The following is a 19,026-nucleotide window of genomic DNA, read 5'->3' on the forward strand; positions in this document are numbered from 1 at the left end:
ATAAAATTGAATTTTCTTTACTGCTAATTTCTGAACAATTTTTTTTACTAACATATAAATGTAATTATCAAAATTGCTGTATTAAAATTTTATTTTCCATTTAGATTCCTTTTCTAAATCCAAAGTTTTACTTGTTTCTTTGCTTTGATGGTTACGAAGCTTGTTGTTATGTTTTCTTTTTCCTTTTCCTAGTGCAAATTTGACAATTCCACGGTTTCCAAGTAACAAAGATCTTTTCCAGAAGTTCCAGTGAACAGAAAAGAAAAACACTTAAAAAGAATTGGAGCGTAAATTAGGTTCAAACATCTGAAAATTTGTTCCAAGCAAAACAAACGAGTTAGACTAGATTGCGATATTTAAGAACATCAATCTTATTGAGATGAAATAATTTGCAAATCTCTACTATGGTCTCCTCACTAAGCCATCCTTCCTCGCTAGCTTCACCAAGTAGCTGGCATAGCTCCTCTGATGGCAGAAAAACCTGTTTCATGAGAAACAAAGACAAAATAAGAAACAAGAATAGAACATTTGAGTTGTTCTTGTTGAGTACAACAAGCTTACACATGTGGGAGATTGAGGCTTCTTCTTGTTGTTATTGCTTTCATCATCAGTTTGGTTTGGGAGGAGCTTAAGCAGCTGCTCGCTTCCCTGCAATATCCAAAGGTGATCTTGTCTCTATATAAAACCTTTTTATGATAATGGGATTATGTACCGGGAAGTAGGACATGACAGACCTGAAGAGCTCGCCAGTGGGAATATGTGCGGAATAAGACCCAGAAGAATGGAATGTTTGGTAATGGCAATACCTAAATGGAATAAAACAACAAAAGGCTTTGTTGGTTTATGAGAGATTTTGAAGAAACTAAACCGAAAAGCTAAGGCTTTCATGTACGTACATACCATAAATGCACTGGTCAATGGAAGCAAAGTTACTGAACCAATCAGGTACTTCTTGTGCAGGATTGTTCCACTAGAGATCCAATCAGAAAAAAAGAGAGATTCTCAACCCAAAATCAACAATGCATAAAACGTAGAACATTGGGTAGCAAATAAGCAATTTACCTCAAAGCAATGTGGCGTAGTCTCCTGCGTACAAGTCTAGGATCTAAACTGAAACATTTGACATGGATTAGATAAAAAATAATAATCTGTATTCACCAGAACATGCTCATGAAGGAGAGGGAGAGAATAGAACCTAGGAGGATAAGAGACTTGTATGGAAGTGACCTCCTTAGATATAGACTTCAAGAATATTTCAGACGGCTTAACACGAGCCAGAAGCTTCAATCCTAACCTATACATCCATAACCACAGAGACCACCATTTAAAACAACAAACCTAACAAAACATAGAAGAACAAAGGCAAAGCCTCAAGATACGTCTCAAATAGGAAGCGAAGCGAAATTTACAAACCCATGAATCTTGTTCTTCATTGACCCTTCAGGCGCTTTCTCAAGACCCGTCCACGCTTTGTTCATCTAATCATCACAACAAAAACTCATCAAACTGACAAAAAAAAATACCATTTTCTTGTTTTACTACTTTTGATCAGAAACAAAACAAAAGCTTATTGGTCACAAACTTGACTACACTAATAGATACATAAACCTCACTAGGCGCCACATAAACACACGCGTATGTCCACTTTATATAAACAAAGAAAAGAAAAAAAAAGAGTTTCAAAGCGTCTACCTTGTCAGAGATGAAATCGACAAGAAGCTCTGCGTTGGCATTGATGGGCTTCGACTCAGACGATAACTTCTTCCATAAACCTCGTAGAGTGGTCGGAGTAACACCGGAGGGAGTCTGAGAAGCGAAAGGATCAACAGATCTGCTGAAACACCACTTCCTCCCTTTGATCGGGAACACCACCAATCTCGCTCTCATGATCACACTTTTGGGAAAGCTCCGATCTTTAGTAAGGATCTGGTCAATCTGTCATCTGGACGTGAGTTTTGTTATATTCAAAGGAAAGATCGAAGCTTTAAAGATAGCTATCGACCGACTAAACCGAGTCGAAGAAGCGGCGGCGCGTCTCATAAATGAACAGATACACACACGAATATGCAATGGATTCTTATGTAATACATAAATTGTTGAACAAAAAAAAAATGTAATACATAAACAATTGTCTTTTATGAGATTGTGGATCAGAGTTGATATGATAATGACAGATTATATAAGCAATTAGCAAATGCTTTTAGTGTTTAGTTTTAAAATCATTAGCCATTTGGATAAGGACTGAGGCAATTAGAAACTCACACATCACTCGGAACAATCTCAGATTATATTAGGCTTTATTGGATGATACACTAGTGATATAATAAGCTATGCTTACTAAAAAAACAAAGAGAGCTAAATTGTTTATATATGATGAGAACTCACAAGACGCGAGATTTTGTAAATCTGCTTTGTTCCTAGTTTTATTTAATGATCGGCTACAAAGCTAGGCTGCTCGTTTTGGCAGTTGCAACCTATCTTTTCTGAGTATGACGATATATCCTCTCTGTAAAAATAGAACCTGAGGCACCAATGAACACGTTTGACATTGTGCATATTGTCTTGTCCAAATTGCTTCCACCTAAAAAAAAATATGATTTTGTTGAGATTCCATTCTTTCAAATGCCCAAAACAAAGAGGGAAAAGAGAAGAGAGAAGATGTTACCTGTGAGTCGCCCTCTAGACCATGTCTATACAACAAACAATGCATCCCATTAAGGATCAATTACAGTGACTGTAGGCTGTAGCAGACCAGTTTCGCTTTCATCTGCATCAGTAGAGACAAGTCAGCAGCTTGAGGAATAGGGTGAAAGCAACTTGGATTCTTGGCATTACTGTAATGCCATTACTAAAACAAGGAGAAAACTACTTAGCACGGTTCCTGGGTAATCTAATATTCAGCGATGACAAGAGGTTGACCAAAAACCACTATGAAAAGACAAAAAAAAAAAAACTACACGTTTACTTAGAATCTCAAAAGCGATAAAGAAGATGAGCTATTACGAATATCTTGTTGTTACATGTGTTTAAAACTTTGTTATGCTGATACTTTATCCACAAATAATAAACTTGGCCAAGGAATTCGCCTAAACTAAGTAGATTTGTAGGTTCAATGATATATTCACAAAAGTATAGCCATGCTTCTAAATGGTAGCATATCATCAATGCTATAATTTGGTTGATCATAATTTGCCTACATTAAAAAAAAGAATAAGTTTTTACTGTCAGTGACCACACTACCAGAGAACTTAAGAGTAGTAGTAAAACCAAACATATAGTTCTCACATTCAGCTAACATACTGCATAATAACTTATCATGTAATAAAAAAAAAAAAAGTGGAAAATGCACCATACCAGAACTTCAAAAATCCATGCCTGCTGAAATGAAGAGCAATGAAGATCTTGCCAGTGAGCACAATTGCTCAATCAAAGTCTTGCACTTGTGCTAGTGAGGTACAAGACCACCAGGGTCCAGGCTGCATCCGCCCATCTCAACATTAGCAAATAGCAATAGCATAGAACACGTCTCCGACCGCAATGACAATATCATCTGGTCTGAAATGAATCTCCACTTCCTCATCAGTCTTGTCGCTGGCGGCGCAATATCTTCTTCCCACGGCTTCTCTCTCGCTAGTAGCTTCCCTCCAATAGTAGTAATTCACAAAGCTTTCCATCTTTGTAATATGCTCCGTTTAGACAGTTGAAACGGGTCGGGTCACTGGTAACAAAGTAGAACGACCCTGAGACGTGGCCGTTTATGATTCGTGCTTACCCTCCACCACAAACCAACACGTCGCCGTTTGACGTCCCACCTAAAGCTTAAGGCGGCCCATTAGCCAAATATTTGTATTATACGGGTCGGGTAATTAAAACAACCCGGTTATCGTTATCCACCGTCTCCTGGTTGCTGCGTCAAAAGCCAAGACAGAGAAGTGTATCTTCGTTCAAGTTTTTGCTATTTTGTGTGGCTTATCCTTCTTGTCTGTCTTAAAATTCTTGCCAAAACCCTCGCCTCTCCATTCAGCAGAGAAACATCGAATCTCTTACTAATGTATCGTTGTCTCGTATAATCTCATTCGGAAAGAAAAAGAGGGTTTCAAGTTTCTCTCTTTACTCCTTTTCCTGGGCTGAATGAGCTCTCCCAATGCCTTCTTTAGGTACCTTCTCTGGTAAATTTTTCAGATTCTACTCAATAGTTTTCTGGGTTTTGTTTGGTTATAACTGTTTAGAATGTTGTCTATTGGGTATCATTCTTGAGTGACAATTCATTGCATTTGCGGTCTTGGGTTGCTAACTTGTTGTGTTTAAAAGACTATTTCATTTTTTTTTGTAAAATGTTTTGGGGATGACTGTTTGGTTTGACATGACATGCTTAATCTGGCAGATTTTGCTCCTGTCCACCCTTCCTTGCAAGCTCATCTTGTTCCACAGAGTATTAACCATGCTAAAACCCTACCTAATCCATGGATACAATCCACTTTCTCCAAGACTTCGAAATTTTACACGGGTCATCTTTATGTACGAAGACGCAAAGTCCTTATCACTGCAGTGGCCACTGTTGAAACCAAATATCCTGCTCAGAAAGAACAAGAGCAAAGCTATCCCTTTTCTTCTTCTGATGCTTCAAAACCCTCTGATGATGGAGAAGATGTGGATGATAGCGAAAAGTTGAGAAGGATGAGGATCTCCAAAGCAAATAGAGGGAACACTCCTTGGAACAAAGGCAGGAAGCATAGTCCTGGTGGGTACTTTTTTTTTTTACTTTTGACATATCCTCAGCAATCTATCTGCACTTGCCTCTAGTTGGTGAACATTATAACAAAAGTTTTATTTATTTATTTTGCGTTTATGCAGAGACCCTACAGAAGATTAGAGAAAGGACAAAGATTGCAATGCAAAACCCAAAGGTGATGTCATGTAAGAATGTTCATATATGTCTTCTTAGAAGACTTGGCCGTCGTATAGTGGGACTTGTAACCAATATTAATTGTTAGTGCACACAAGAAACAGATTCTACCATTAGGACGTTTATGTTTGTTCTATGCATCAGATTCTCTCAATCCTCATAGAACCTTTTGTGCCTTCTTCCTTTTGCAGATCAAGATGAAGTTAGCAAACCTCGGACACGCTCAAAAGTCAGTACTGGTCTTTTCTTATGTTTTTTTGTGTGTTTATCATAATGTTATCTTCTCAAACTTGCATTCTTTTTACAGCGAGGAGACACGGTTGAAGATTGGGGAGGGAGTGCGGATGCGATGGGCAAGGCGGAAGGAGATGAGGAAAGTGCAGGAGACATGTCATTTCGAGTGGCAGAACTTGCTAGCAGAAGCTGCTAGAAAAGGATATACAGACGAACAAGAGTTTCTGTGGGATTCTTACAAGATTATGGATCAGCAGAATCAGCTGGAATGGCTGGTGAGTGTAGAGCAGAGGAAAGCCGTTAGAGGAGCTAAAAGCAACAGAAGAGCTCCAAAATCTCCGGAACAAAGAAGGAAAATTGCAGAGGCAATTGCTGCTAAATGGGCTGATCCAGTAAGTTACTCTTGTAGATTTTATCAAACCAACTATGATGTCGTGTTCCTACATATTAGGCCTGCGGGTTCAGGTAGTTCGGGTCTCGGATAGTTTGGTTCGACCAAAACCTCGCCGAATTGAACATAAAAAGTTCTGTTAAGTATTTGGGTGTTCAGTATTTGGGTAGTTCGGTTTTAAAATTTTTACCAAAACTAACTGAAGATTTTGGTTTTGTTATATATGGGTTAAAAAAATTGGTTAAATTCGGGTAATTTCTGTTTGTTCGGTTACTTTGGTTTGAAATTTTGGTTAATTCGGTTAGTTCAGTTAGAAATTTGGTTAACATTTTTTTTTTGAAAAACTGAACTTACCGATTTCCTAACAGAAAACCAAAGTTTTCTATAAACCTGCCAAAAACCGAACTCTTCTGTTCAGTTCGGTTATAAACCGCAGGCCTACTATATATATATATATATAACTCGGTTTGGTTTGGTTTGGTTTCTCTTGTCAGGCTTACCGTGAAAGGGTTTGCTCTGGCTTGGCGAAGTATCACGGTATACCTGAAGGTGGCGAAAGGCGACGTAGAAGACCAAGTGGGAATGCAGAGCCTAGAAAGAAGAACCCTACAAGTAAAACTACAAGAGAACCAGAGACCGAACGGCAAATTAAAGTTAAAGTAGTGAAAGTAAGAAAGCGCAGAACACCTGTTTATAAAGATCCTCTCGCGAGTACTAAACTTGAAATGATAAAAAGCATCAGAGCAAAAAGAGTTGCAGAAGAATCTAAGAAGATGGATGCTGTGGAACGAGCAAGGTCAGTGCTGTTAACATATCTATGTTTGGAATTGTAACAAAGAACTAACGTTTTGTTTCTCTCATCTTAGGCTTTTGATCAGGGAAGCTGAGAAAGCTGCCAAGGTCCTTGAGATTGCTGCTATGACAAGCCCTGTTGCTCAAACATCTTTGCTAGAGAGTAAAATGCTCATAACAAAAGCAACACAGCTGATTGAATCTATAGAAATGAGGCAGATAGCTTCAGATGAGGATGCGACTTCACCTCAGCCTAGTAATAGTCTTCCTGATGTAGACACTGAATCCGATCAAGAACAACCAGGAGATGTTAACGGAACATACACATTCACCATCAACGGAGAGAGTCTTCACTTGAACATGAAGCCTAGCGATTTGCCGACATTCAACATAGAAGGTACTACAAAACAACCAAACGGAACCAGAGTCTATCCACCACCAGAGTCTAATGGAGCTATCAAGCTTACTGAGAGCCCTTATCTTCCAAATGGTTCAAACGTGTACCAGGGAACGGAAGAAAAGGCTGAGTCTTTGGAGTCAGGAAATGTAACTAAGAAGTGGGTTCGTGGAAGGCTTGTAGAAGTCGCAGAAGCAGCCTGAAATCTTATCAACCTTGTTGCAGTGATTTAGCAGAGAGTTTTTTTTTTCATATTGTTCAAGTAGTGATTCAAAGTTTTGGCTTCTTTTGGTCTCATCATTGCTTGAGAGAAGCAATTTTCCAGTTTGAGAGATGTACCAGTTGTATCTATAAACTCAATTGTATGTCAGAGTTTCAGGTTATTAAACTATTCTCCACAGCTTTTCCACTATTATTGATTATATTTTTGGACAAAAGTAAAATTTTAAGATCCTAAACTAATTTATACTATGATAAGTTATTTCTATATATTATCGATAGTTTTTTTTATATATTTGATCATTTTATTTGTATATATAAAATATTTTTTGTTGTTATTATATAATTTTTTTTCGATGGATCAGATCAATTTTTATTAAAAATAATGGAACAAAACTATAATTAATACATCATGAGTTGATCAGATTGGACATTAAACAAATTATGACATAAAAACTTTATTTTTTTCATCGAACACATTCTTGAAAAAAGTGAACAGTATTGTTTTCACAGTTAAATTATTTTGACTTTTTTCTTCCATAAAGTTTTGAAAGCTTTCAAATCAACCATCGAATTAATACATGTAATTTTAATGTTTTTAGTCGTATACTTAAGGAAAACTTACATTTTTGTAATTTAAAGTCGTTTTAAAAAATTCAAAATATAACATATAAGAAAAAATATAACATATAAGAAAAATATAACATATAAGGTGTCCTCATTTTTGTATTTTAAAGTCGTTTTAAGAAAAAAATATAACATACAAGGTTTCCTCATTTTTGTAATTTAAAGTCATTTTAAAAAATTCAAAATATAACATATAAGAAAAAATCTATTTTTTTTATTATATGGTTAATGTGATTGTTTATTTTTTTAATAATATAAAATTAAACAAAATGAAGAAGGATGCAAAAATTGTTATCAAATCTTTATTATTCATAATCATTAATTGTCATATATATGTAAATCATATTAGGTAATTTCGTAACTTTTATTATACTTCTTATATTTTAGGTTAATATAATGTTCTCTAGTGGACATTAAACAAATTATGACATAAAAACCTTATTTTTTCTCTCGAACACATTCTTGAAAAAGTGAACAGTATTGTTTCTACAATTAAATTATTTTGACTTTTATCTTCCATATGGTTTTGCAAGCTTTCAAATCAACTATCGAATTAATACATGTCATTTTAATCTTTTTAGTCGTATACTTAAGGAAAACTTACATTTTTGTAATTCAAAGTCGTTTTAAAAAAAATTCAAAATATAATATGTAAGAAAATTCTAACATATAAGAAAAATATAACATATAAGGTGTCCTCATTTTTGATTTTAAAGTCGTTTTAAAAAAATATATAACATATAAGGTTTCCTCTTTTTTGTAATTTAAAGTCATTTAAAAAAATTCAAAATATAACATATAAGAAAAAATCTAATTTTTTTATTATATGGTTAATGTGATTGTTTAAGTTTTTTTAATAATATAAATTTAAACAAAAATGAAGAAGGATGCAAAAATTGTTATCAAATCTTTATTATTCATAATCATTAATTGTCATATATATGTAAATCATATTATGTAATTCCGTAGCTTTTATTTAAGGAAAGAATACACACTTCCTATATTTTAGGTTAATATAAGACTTATTCTTGGGTTCACCGACCAATAGGATTGTGTCATTTAATATTTGATATCTTTTAAAAAAAGAAACAAAATATTGTCAAATTATATTATCTTTTTTAAATGAAAAAGTAAAAATAAATAAATAAAAAATAGTAGTAATTACAAAAAAAAATATTTTTATCGTCGTCAGCAAAACATTAAACCCTAAATCCTAATCCCTAAACCCTAAATCCTAAACCCTAAACCCTTGGGTAAACCCTAAACTCTAGGATAAATTTTAAACTCTAGGATAAATCTTAAACTCTAAATGAAAATCACTCAACACTAAAACACTCAAGGGTTTAGGGTTTAGGGTTTAGGATTTAGGGTTTAGAGTTTTAGGGTTTAGTGTTTTTATTTAGAGTTTAGGATTTATCGAAGGGTTTAGGGTTTATCCAAGGGTTTAGAGTTTACCCAAGGATTTAGGTTTACCCAAGGGTTTAGGGTTTAGGGATTAGGATTTAGGGTTTAGAGATTAGGATTTAGGGTTTAGTGTTTTGCTGACGACGTTAAAAAGATTTTTTTAATTCTTTTTTCTGTAGCTGCTATTTTTTTTTACTTTTTTTATTTTAAAAACATAATATAAATTGATAATATTTTGTTTCCTTTTTTAAAAAATATCGAATTTGAAATAATGAGATCCTATTGGCTGGTGAACCTAGAGGTTCACCCTAGGGGGTGAACCCAAGAATAACTCTTAATATAATGTTCTCTATTGGACATTAAACAAATTATGACATAAAAACCTTATTTTTTCTATCGAACACATTCTTGAAAAAAGTGAACAGTATTGTTCCTACAATTAAATTATTTTAACTTTTATCTTCCATATGGTTTTGAAAGCTTTCAAATCAACCATCGAATTGATACATGTCATTTTAATGTTTTTAGTCGTATACTTAAGGAAAACTTACATTTTTGTAATTCAAAGTCTGTTTTAAAAAAATTCAAAATATAATATGTAAGAAAATTCTAACATATAAGAAAAATATAACATATAAGGTGTCCTCATTTTTGTATTTTAAAATCGTTTTAAAAAAATATATAACATATAAGGTTTCCTCTTTTTTGCAATTTAAAGTCATTTAAAAAAATTCAAAATATAACATATAAGAAAAAATCTAATTTTTTTATTATATGGTTAATGTGATTGTTTAAGTTTTTTTAATAATATAAATTTAAACAAAAATGAAGAAGGGCGCCAAAATTATTATCAAATCTTTATTATTCATAATCATTAATTGTCATATATTTGTAAATCATATTATGTAATTCCGTAGCTTTTATTTAAGGAAAGAATACACACTTCCTATATTTTAGGTTAATATAATGTTCTCTAGTGTTATATAATTATGGAATAATGTGACACTATTAGATTAAATTATACTTTATATAAGATGCTCTATAATTCTTTGAAATAGAATTTAGAAGGCATTTAGAGTGCCACATAGGATTTGAGGTATTTTTTAATTAATACAAAATGAAGGTTCTAATTTTTCAAATGCTTCTCAATTAATATATAGGGGATTCGTATTTTAATATATCTTAGTTACTTAACTAAATCTAAATATTTTGAAAAATCTGAACCACTTGATGGTTATATACCCAATAGAGATATTATGAAATGGCTTGTTTTTGCTTACACTTTCTCATGGTAAAAAAAAAAACCCTTAGGTTTTGAATAGATCTGAACCACTTACTATTATAAAATTTTAATCCTGTTTTTATACCTTAATTTTGATATTTTATTGATCTCAACTTAAAATTTTAAAATGTAGTTCCAACTACAAAATCTATCGTGGGTTTATCGATAATATTAAGCTATGCATGTAAGCTGAGTATATTTTTAGACAAAAGACAATGACGGTTTAACACAAATTTTTCCTCTTTTTTTTGGGGACAAAATACGAAACTAGACGTATCTATAACTAAAGAATAGGAAAATTAGAGTTTAACATGTAAACATGAATATTATACGATATCGTATATATCTATCGAGGGTTTCTCAAGCTTGGTTTACTTCGCGGACCTGTGGTGATAGATATGGAGGCGGAGAAGATGGAGTTCAAGCTGTACAACACCATGAATCACAGCTTACGATTTGAGTCACATCGGCCATGCTCGCGCCTCCGTTTCCTTGGACGTTCTATACAGACACTTGAAGCGTTTGGGTTACCAAGTTAAATACGTCAGGAACTTCACGGATGTGGACAAGAAGATAATCGAACGTGCTGATAAGTATAAAGAGAAACCGTTAGAGTTGAGTAACCGCTTTTGCGAGGAGTATTGGGTAGATATGGACGCTCTCCATTGCCTTCGTCCCACCGACGAGCAACGTGTCAGCGGCCATATCGATCAGATAATTAAGATGGTTGAAAAGATTATCGAGAATGGTTTCGGGTACGCTGTGGAAGGAGGCGACGTGTTCTTCTCCGTGGACAAATTAACAGACTACGGTCAGTTGTCGGGTCAAGTGCTGGAACATACACGCGTTGGCGAGCGAGTTGCGGTTGATCCGAGGAAGCGTAACCCTGCTGATTCGCCTTGTGGAAGGCTGCGAAACCTGATGAGGAGGAGCCATCTTGGGAGAGCCCGTGGGGTCCACGAGGAAGACCGGGATGGCACATCGAGTGCAGCGCCATGAGTGCCGAATATCTGTCTCCGAGGTTCGACATTCATGGTGGCGGTGCGGATTTGATATTCCCGCACCATGAGAACGAGAACGCTCAGACACGTGCTGCGTGCGGTGAGGATGCTGGCGTGAGTTACTGGCTGCATAATGGGCACGTGACTATCAATGACGAGAAGATGGCGAAATCGAAGAATAACTTCATACCAATCAGAGAAATCACGGAAAGTTACCATCCGTTGGCTCTTGAGGCACTTTTTGGTGACTGGTGCGCACTACCGGTCTCCTCTGAGCTACTCAGCGTCAAAGCTAGAGAGTTCGTCAGAAGCTTTGTATTATGTTTATCAGACATTGCAAGATCTTGATGATGCTCTCACACCATACCGAGACGCAATGCCTGAAGACACTGAACAGACTGCAGAAGCCAAAAACATCGTTGACAAGCTCAAAAGTGAGTTTGACGCAAAGATGGCAGACGATTTGAATACTGTCCATATACTCCAGGGTGCTTACCAACGTGCATTGGAATTCATCAACGCTTCCATCGGCGAGCTCAAGAAAATGCAGAGTTATGCCGAGAGGATGTCACTGCTTGTGTCATTCTTTGAGATTGAGAAAGCAGCCAGGAAAGTTCTTGATGTGCTTGGTTTGCTCAATGACGTAAGCTGTGCCGAGATTTTGAATGAGATGAAGCAAAAAACACTAACAAGAGCAGGATTGAGCGAAGTGGGCTTTTCACAGAAGATGGAAGAAAGGACAATGGCGCGGTAGAACAAAGATTTTAAGAAAAGTTTTTTACCAAAAAAAAAAAAGATTTTAAGAAAAGTGATCAGATTAGAGCAGAGCTGGAAGTTAGAGGAATAAAATTAATGGATATGGGCAACGAAACTGTGTGGAGGCCATGCTTACCTTCTCAGGCTAATTCCAGCGACTAAGCAAAAGAACATAGAGAGAAAGATAAGTCAAACACTTTATTCTCATTCTTCTTTTTAGCCTTTGTTTAAGACTCTTTTTTATTACTCTGTTTTGACCAAGGATTCCTAATAGACACTTGTTGCTTTTTAAAAAAAATCACATAATCTATCAAACCTGAGCTGATCTCAAGTCTCAACATTGCTCTTAGAATATTGTTACCATAAAGCAGACAGAAAAAATCATATTGTTCATTAGCTCTCTAGTACTTGTCTCATGTCACAGGCTGTACTTCCAGTTTTTAAAGTGACAATTGGTATATGTATAACTTGTAGAAGTCGGATAACCAGACTGAGATTAACGATATAACAAAATAACATGTTAAGGAAGTTGACGATTTGTAAAGCGAATACAAGAACGATAATAAATCGTATTCGCAAATAAACATGGAGTCGAGATATAATCTCTTTCCTTAACTCTAAATATTCGCTCCGTTAGTGAAACGGTACTGTACGAATATGGAGTCCCAGGATACAACCATAGCAGACGATCATGCTTCACTCGTGAATCGCCCTATCGAACTATAAATCTACGAAACACTCTCGAACTATAGACTTATGCTAAAGGATTTTTGCTGTTGGTTTTTGATACGGAAAAAGTTTTTTTCAAATTAAGAAGGAGGAGAGTCGATATTTAAAGAGACGGACGAGAGCCACTTCCCGCAACAGTTGCTGCACGTGTGCGGAGATCTCGCGGAGATCATGGGAAGTTAAGTTTCGAAAACTTATTCTCCAAGACTCTCTTATCTCGTTTAAAATTCAAGAGGTTAAAATGCATGACGTTTTTATTTTCTAAACAAACTACTAGTCGTTTTAAATAAAAATGCATGTCGTTTTTTTTCGAATTAAATGACAAAACGTTGAGCTTAACTTGGTCTAAAAAGAATATTCTTATCGGGCCGGAGGCCCTCCACCAAGACCCAAGACCCAGACCCAAGCCCAAGCCCAAGCCCAAGCCCAAGCCCAAGCCCAAGCCCAAGCCCAAGCTCAATCCCAATCCCAAGCTGAGCCGAGCCAAGCCGGACGGACGGCGGCGGCGGCGCACGCAGGGGGGGGGGGGGCGAGCCTATCCTCTCATGTGCGCCATTTGAGCAAGAGTTAGAGTGAGTACATATATATACTCCTCATTTGTTCCAGTCAGTGTTTTTAAAACCGGACCGACCCGATGGTTGGACCGGGTTTGACCGTGAACCGGTTATATAGCAGGGTGGGTCTAGTAATTGGTTCGACCATGAACCGGCCACATAGCCGGATTATATTTCAAAGTTATTAAACCAATAATAACCACTAAAACTATTGAAAATCTATAAACCATCCATATAAACAAGAAACTAATTTATATTTATAATATTTTATGTTCAAAATTGATTTATATTTTAACTATGCATCATGTTTACTAATAATACTTTATATTTACATACTAAAAAAATATTAAACCATATTATTGAACCAGGTTTGACCCGGTCGAACCATATTGAACCGTGATCCAAAATATTTCCGGTTCAGCTTCCGGTCCGGTTTTAACAACACTGGTTCCAGTTCTCTCCGATGTGGGACTTTCTCTACTTCCATTCATTAATCATCATGCCTCAAAGGCTTATTAGATTATTGGCCTAATGGTCTATTTCGTTTTCACATATAACCAATAAAATATTGGTCCAACAATCCCCCACATGAATAGAAATGACTCTAAACATATGTAGACTAAATGCAGACTCGATAAACTCTAAAAAAAATACTTATTCTAATCCTGACTAGACTAGACATACTTATCGAGAGTGTTTGCGAAAAATTCACTGTGTTTGAGTTGGTGGCATTTTTAAGCCTTGAACCACTCATAGTTAATATTTGTCGGGTTTACCTTACCAAATGGTGAACATGATGTCTTGAACCAACGGGTGTTTTATGTAGACCGAGACAACATGCATAACGCAGCTTCATTTTCTCGTAGAACTTAGTTCTCTATTGTGTTCATTGTGGCCCTGAACTATTCCTGGTTTTCATGAGTGAACTTATAGAATATAGCCTTGCATTCATTTTCCTAGAAACGGCCCCATTTTACACTCATTAAGTGATTGACCATGTAAAGTATTGAGTAATACTCCGCTTTGGAAGCTATGGAATCATTAAAAGCTTATGCTTATCCTTCTCATATTTGTTAGCACTTTTATCATCTTAGGAGCTGGGAAGAGACTACTTTGTCCCAAGTGCTTTGGTTAGATTCAGTTTGATTTTGTTTTCCCTTTGAACCTACGTCTTGGGATCTCCAGTCATGATAGGTAGGGTTGCAGTCAAGCATCCTCATTCGTTATAGGCTTTAAACTCATTCCTTTTGATGATTTAGCAACAACATCTCGTGACAAACCTTTTGTAAATGGATCCGCTAAGTTGTCAGCCGATTTGATGTAGTCTATTGTGATTACACCAGTTGAGATAAGTTGTCTAATGGTTTTATGTCGTCTTCTGATGTGACGAGATTTACCATTGTAGAGATTACTCTGAGCCCGAGCTATAGCTGATTGACGATCACAATATATGCGTATAGCTGGCACAGGTTTCTCCCACATAGGAATATCTTCCAAAAAAATTCTAAGCCATTCAGCTTCTTCTACTGCTTTGTCTAAGGCTATGAACTCAGATTCCATGGTGGATCTGGCTAACACTGTTTGTTTAGTAGATTTCCATGATATTGCTGCTCTTCCTAATGTAAAGACATATCCACTTGTGGATTTTGAGTTTTTAGAATCTGACATCCAGTTAGCGTCACTGTATCCTTCTAAAACTGCTGGTTCTTTACAATAGTGAAGCCCAAAATCTTTGGTGTAGCGCAAGTAATTGAGTACCCTCATTATAGCTTTCCAGTGTGTATGACCTGGATTACTTGTATATCGACTAAGTACGTTTACTGCATGCGCTAGATCTGGTCTTGTACAATTGGTCAAGTACATGAGACTTCCGATCACACGTGCATACTCGTTTTGTGAAACCGCTTCACCTGAATTCTTTGTTAAGTGCATTTGGGGATCTAACAGAGTTTTTGCCGTACTATTAGAGTAATTTTTAAATCTCTCTAATATTGTTTGAGCATAATGAGATTGGGTTAAGGTAATTCCGTTGGAGTTTCTTATAACTTTAACCCCGAGAATTACATCTACCAATCCCAAGTCTTTCATCTCAAATGTCCCTTTGAGCATATTCTTTGTTTGATTGATAATGTCTTTATTGCTTCCAATAATGAGCATATCATCTACATATAGACATAGCAAAACATACGCAATTTTTGTAGTTTTGTAGTCTACATATAGACATAGCAAAACATACGCATTTTTTGTAGTTTTGTAGTATATGCATTTGTCACATTCATTTATTTTGAAACCATTTGAAATCATTGTATTGTCAAATTTTTGATGCTATTGTTTAGGAGCTTGCTTAAGTCCATAAAGTGACTTTACAAGTCAGCATACTTTGTATTCCTGTCCGGGAACGACAAATCCTTCAGGTTGTTTCATGTAATTTCCTCTTCTAAATCACCATTTAGAAAAACGGTTTTTACATCCATTTGATGGATTTCTAGGTCTCTTAAGACTGTGATTGCTATCATTAGTCTTATTGATGTTAGTCTCGTTACTGGAGAATATGTATCAAAATAGTCCAAACCTTTCTTTTGTCGGAATCCTTGAACTACAAGCCTATATTTGTATTTTCCACCAAGTTTTCGTGTCATTATCCATTTATTTCCTAATGCTTTGCAGTCAGGTGGTAAATTTGTTATGTACCATGTATAATTTTGCATGATAGAATCAAATTCACTCCTGACAGCTTCGTTCCAAAATGGAGCTTCAGGTGAAGCCATGGCTTCTGCCAAAGTTTTTGGAACATTTTCTACTAAAAATGCCATTAGGAAATTTTCACCAAAAGATTTTTCCTTTCGAGCTCTTTTGCTTCTTCGAGGTTCATCTTTTTCTTCATTTTCTGAAATATCATTTATAGAAATCTCGACGTTTGTCTCAGTTTCTGAGTTTTTGTCATTGTCTCTTTCTTCTCGAGTTCGTTTTGAACCTTGTTTTTCCTTATATGGAAAAATATTTTCAAAGAAAGATGCATTTCTTGATTCCATGACTGTATTTTCATGAATGTCTGATATTGCAGATTTATGTACCAGAAATCGATAAGCATTACTGTTATGCGCATATCCGATGAAGATGCAATCCACTGTTTTAGGTCCAATAGTGACCTTTTTTTGGTGGCGGTACCGCAACTTTTGCTAAGCACCCCCACACTTTAAGGTATTTATACGAAGGTAAATTACCTTTCTATAATTCATATGGAGTTTTGCCAGTTACTTTGTGTGGAATTTTGTTGAGGATATAATTAGTGGTAAGCAACGCTTCCCCCCCACATGTTATGGGGTAACCCAGATTCCTGCAAGTCTGCAACATTGCATTCATCATCTCTTTTAGAGTTCGATTCTTGCGTTCAGCAACTCCATTAGATTCTGGTGAGTAAGGAGCTGTAGTTTGATGGATTATTCCATGTTCCTTACAGAATGCATTGAATGGACCATCATACTCGCCTCCTGTGTTGCTTCTAACTACTTTAATAGTTGTTTTAAGCTGATTTTCGACCTCGAGTTTAAATTCTTTAAATTTTTCTAAGGTTTCGTCTTTGCTATGTAATAAATATACATAACAATATTTTGTGCAGTCATCCATGAAGGTCACAAAGTACTTTTCCCACCTCTAGTTTGTATGTATTTTAAATCACATAAATCGGTGTGAATTTAATCTAGAGGTTTATTAGTTTTTTCAACACGAGGTGATGGCGTTTTTGTGAGCTTAGACTATACGCATACTTCACATTTTTGTTTACTTGTTTTGCATTTAGAAATTAGATTTAAATTCATTAATCTTTGTATAGATTTGTAGTTTACATGGCCTAATCTTTCATGCCATATATTAAAAGACTCAACCAAATAAGCAACTGGCTCTTTTTTATTCATTGAAACTTTTGGAGCTACAACTTTCGGAAGAACTATCATTACATTCAACTTGACAAGTCCACCCTTAACATACCCCTTTCCCAAATACATCTCATTCTTCCTAATCACGAGCTTGTCCGCCTCAAAACTTATTGCGAATCCATTCTTGCTGAGCAAGGTTTCCGAGACCAGGTTTTTCCTCATGTCAGGCACATGCTTCACATTCGTCAGAGTGACCTCACATCCAGATATCATCTTCAAAATCAAATTGCCGCGTCCTTCAATCTTGAAGACTGCAGTGTTTCCCATCCTGAGCTTCTCATGAGTCTCGCTTTTCTGATAGGTGCTGAACATCGCCCATCGGTGCAAATGTGGGTGGTTGCACAAGTGTCATACCACCATTCCTTGGGGTTGTTGCTTTCAACCATGTTGGCCTCAGTCACCACAGCAACGAGATCCTCCTCAGCGAGATTTGCCTGAGCCTTCTCATCCTTGATCTTTTTTCGACACTCAACAGTCTTGTGCCCCACTTTATGGCAGTAGTGACATTTCCCCTTGAACTTTTCCACATTCGCATTGATCTCAATGCCTTTGTTCTTGAAGTTTTTTTTCAGAAGCCTTCAGGGCTGCAACAGTTTTGGAAGGCTTGGCAGGAGAATTAGCGTGTGCCTTTCCTTTGCCTTTGTGCTCAGCCATGTTGACACTGTGCTCCTTAGCAGTGACCTTGTCAGCATTTCGGTTTCTGGATTCCATCTGAAGCCTCGTGATGAGCTCCTCGAGCCCCATCTTCTTCTTCTTGTGCTTCAAGTAGTTCTTGAAATCCACATAGCTTGGAGGAAGCTTTTCAATGAAGCTGAGAGTTGTGAATGCCTCGCAGATGGACATTCCTTCAGCAGTGATTTCATGGCAAATGAGCTGAAGCGCTTCCACCTGATCCATGATGGGTTTTGAATCCACCATTTTGAAGTCGTGGAATTTTGAGACCACATACTTCTGGCAGCCAACGTCCTCACCTTTGTACTTCTTGTCTAGTGATCTCCATAGTTCTTTCGCCGTGGGGATTTCACAGTAGACACGGTACAATGGGTCAATGAGACGACCCAAAATGTAACCTTTGCAGATGAAGTCGGAATGCACCCATATGTCAACAGTTGCAAGACTGTGAACATCATCAATCCCGTAAGGAATAAGGGGCTTGTCCTCCTCGATGAACTTGTCCAGCTTCATCATTGTCAGGAAGAACATCATCTTTTTCTGCCACGTTTTGAAGCATTTGCCATCAAACTTGTCTGGCAACAGTCCTTGAGTGAACACACTAGGGACAGCCGGAGGAGTTTGAACTGCCACCGGACCACTTGCAGTTGCTGAAACTGAACCCGTCTGATAAAGACCAGCACCGAATAGACTCCGGCGAGTGGTTTCATCAGCAGCATTTCCCGCAGGGAGGATAGTGCTTGTTGTTGCTGCAGCGGTTGACGCTGTGATGTTTGCAACGGTTGTCACAGTTGCATCAGTGGATGCAACGTTGAGTGGAGTTGTTGTGACATCAATGGGGGTGTTGTTATCGTTAGTCATTTTTCTGTAGAGAAAACATGAAGACGGATTAGTACTCCAATCATCAAATAACATATTATTTTTAAGCAAAAAATAATAGTCTAAAATTAATTTTCATTTTTGGTGTTTGAACCAAATCATATCGATATAAGTCTTGAGAAAAACGTTTTGCAAACTCGCTTAAAAGCGTTCGCAGAAATCGTTTTGTATAGACTTAGAATGTTTCACAAACCCGCTTAAGAAAGCGGTTATTGAAACGATTCATGTAAATAACATTTTGATAATGT

General features: G+C 36.4%; 2 protein-coding genes and 1 pseudogene across 4 annotated transcripts; 2 read left to right on the forward strand and 1 right to left on the reverse strand.

Moving 5' to 3' along the window:
* Positions 1 to 250: 250 nt before the first annotated feature.
* On the reverse strand, positions 251 to 2,175 carry LOC106351964 (uncharacterized protein C23H3.12c-like). The gene is made up of 8 exons (XM_013791666.3): positions 1,693 to 2,175; positions 1,414 to 1,478; positions 1,196 to 1,294; positions 1,063 to 1,110; positions 901 to 970; positions 735 to 806; positions 562 to 648; positions 251 to 481 (listed from the first exon to the last, which is right to left on the reverse strand). Exons 1-8 carry the CDS (start codon positions 1,885 to 1,887, stop codon positions 338 to 340), a joined length of 780 nt encoding a protein of 259 aa, XP_013647120.1. The 5' UTR covers positions 1,888 to 2,175; the 3' UTR covers positions 251 to 337.
* A 1,731-nt stretch (positions 2,176 to 3,906) lies between these two features.
* Positions 3,907 to 7,132, forward strand: LOC106418665. Of its 3 annotated transcripts, none has more exons than XM_013859412.3 (7): positions 3,907 to 4,157; positions 4,385 to 4,741; positions 4,855 to 4,907; positions 5,098 to 5,135; positions 5,214 to 5,532; positions 6,026 to 6,327; positions 6,398 to 7,132. In XM_013859412.3, the coding sequence occupies exons 1-7, from the start codon at positions 4,145 to 4,147 to the stop codon at positions 6,921 to 6,923; spliced, it is 1,608 nt and encodes a 535-aa protein (XP_013714866.1). In that variant the 5' UTR covers positions 3,907 to 4,144; the 3' UTR covers positions 6,924 to 7,132. The 3 variants fall into 3 exon arrangements, with proteins under 3 accessions (XP_013714866.1, XP_013714865.1, XP_022561005.1); XM_013859411.3 differs by having other exon boundaries at positions 3,908 to 4,169; XM_022705284.2 differs by lacking the exon at positions 3,907 to 4,157 and having other exon boundaries at positions 4,529 to 4,741; positions 4,855 to 4,917.
* A 3,573-nt stretch (positions 7,133 to 10,705) lies between these two features.
* Positions 10,706 to 12,432, forward strand: LOC106351962 (annotated as a pseudogene).
* The last annotated feature ends 6,594 nt before the right edge of the window (positions 12,433 to 19,026 follow it).

This window comes from Brassica napus, chromosome C6, assembly GCF_020379485.1.
Source record: "Brassica napus cultivar Da-Ae chromosome C6, Da-Ae, whole genome shotgun sequence".
In the NCBI taxonomy this organism is placed as follows: Eukaryota; Viridiplantae; Streptophyta; class Magnoliopsida; order Brassicales; family Brassicaceae; genus Brassica; species Brassica napus.

Coding starts and splice junctions, on each gene's coding strand:
- LOC106351964 (XM_013791666.3), bottom strand. CDS start 1,887: ATGAGAGCGAGATTGGTGGTGTTCCCGATCAAAGGGAGGAAGTGGTGT. Junction 1,295..1,413: donor ATGAAGAACAAGATTCATGG/GTTTGTAAATTT, acceptor ATGGATGTATAG/GTTAGGATTGAAGCTTCTGG. Junction 807..900: donor CATTGACCAGTGCATTTATG/GTATGTACGTAC, acceptor TATTCCATTTAG/GTATTGCCATTACCAAACAT.
- LOC106418665 (XM_013859411.3), top strand. CDS start 4,145: ATGCCTTCTTTAGGTACCTTCTCTG. Junction 4,908..5,097: donor TTGCAATGCAAAACCCAAAG/GTGATGTCATGT, acceptor TTCCTTTTGCAG/ATCAAGATGAAGTTAGCAAA. Junction 5,136..5,213: donor AACCTCGGACACGCTCAAAA/GTCAGTACTGGT, acceptor TTCTTTTTACAG/CGAGGAGACACGGTTGAAGA.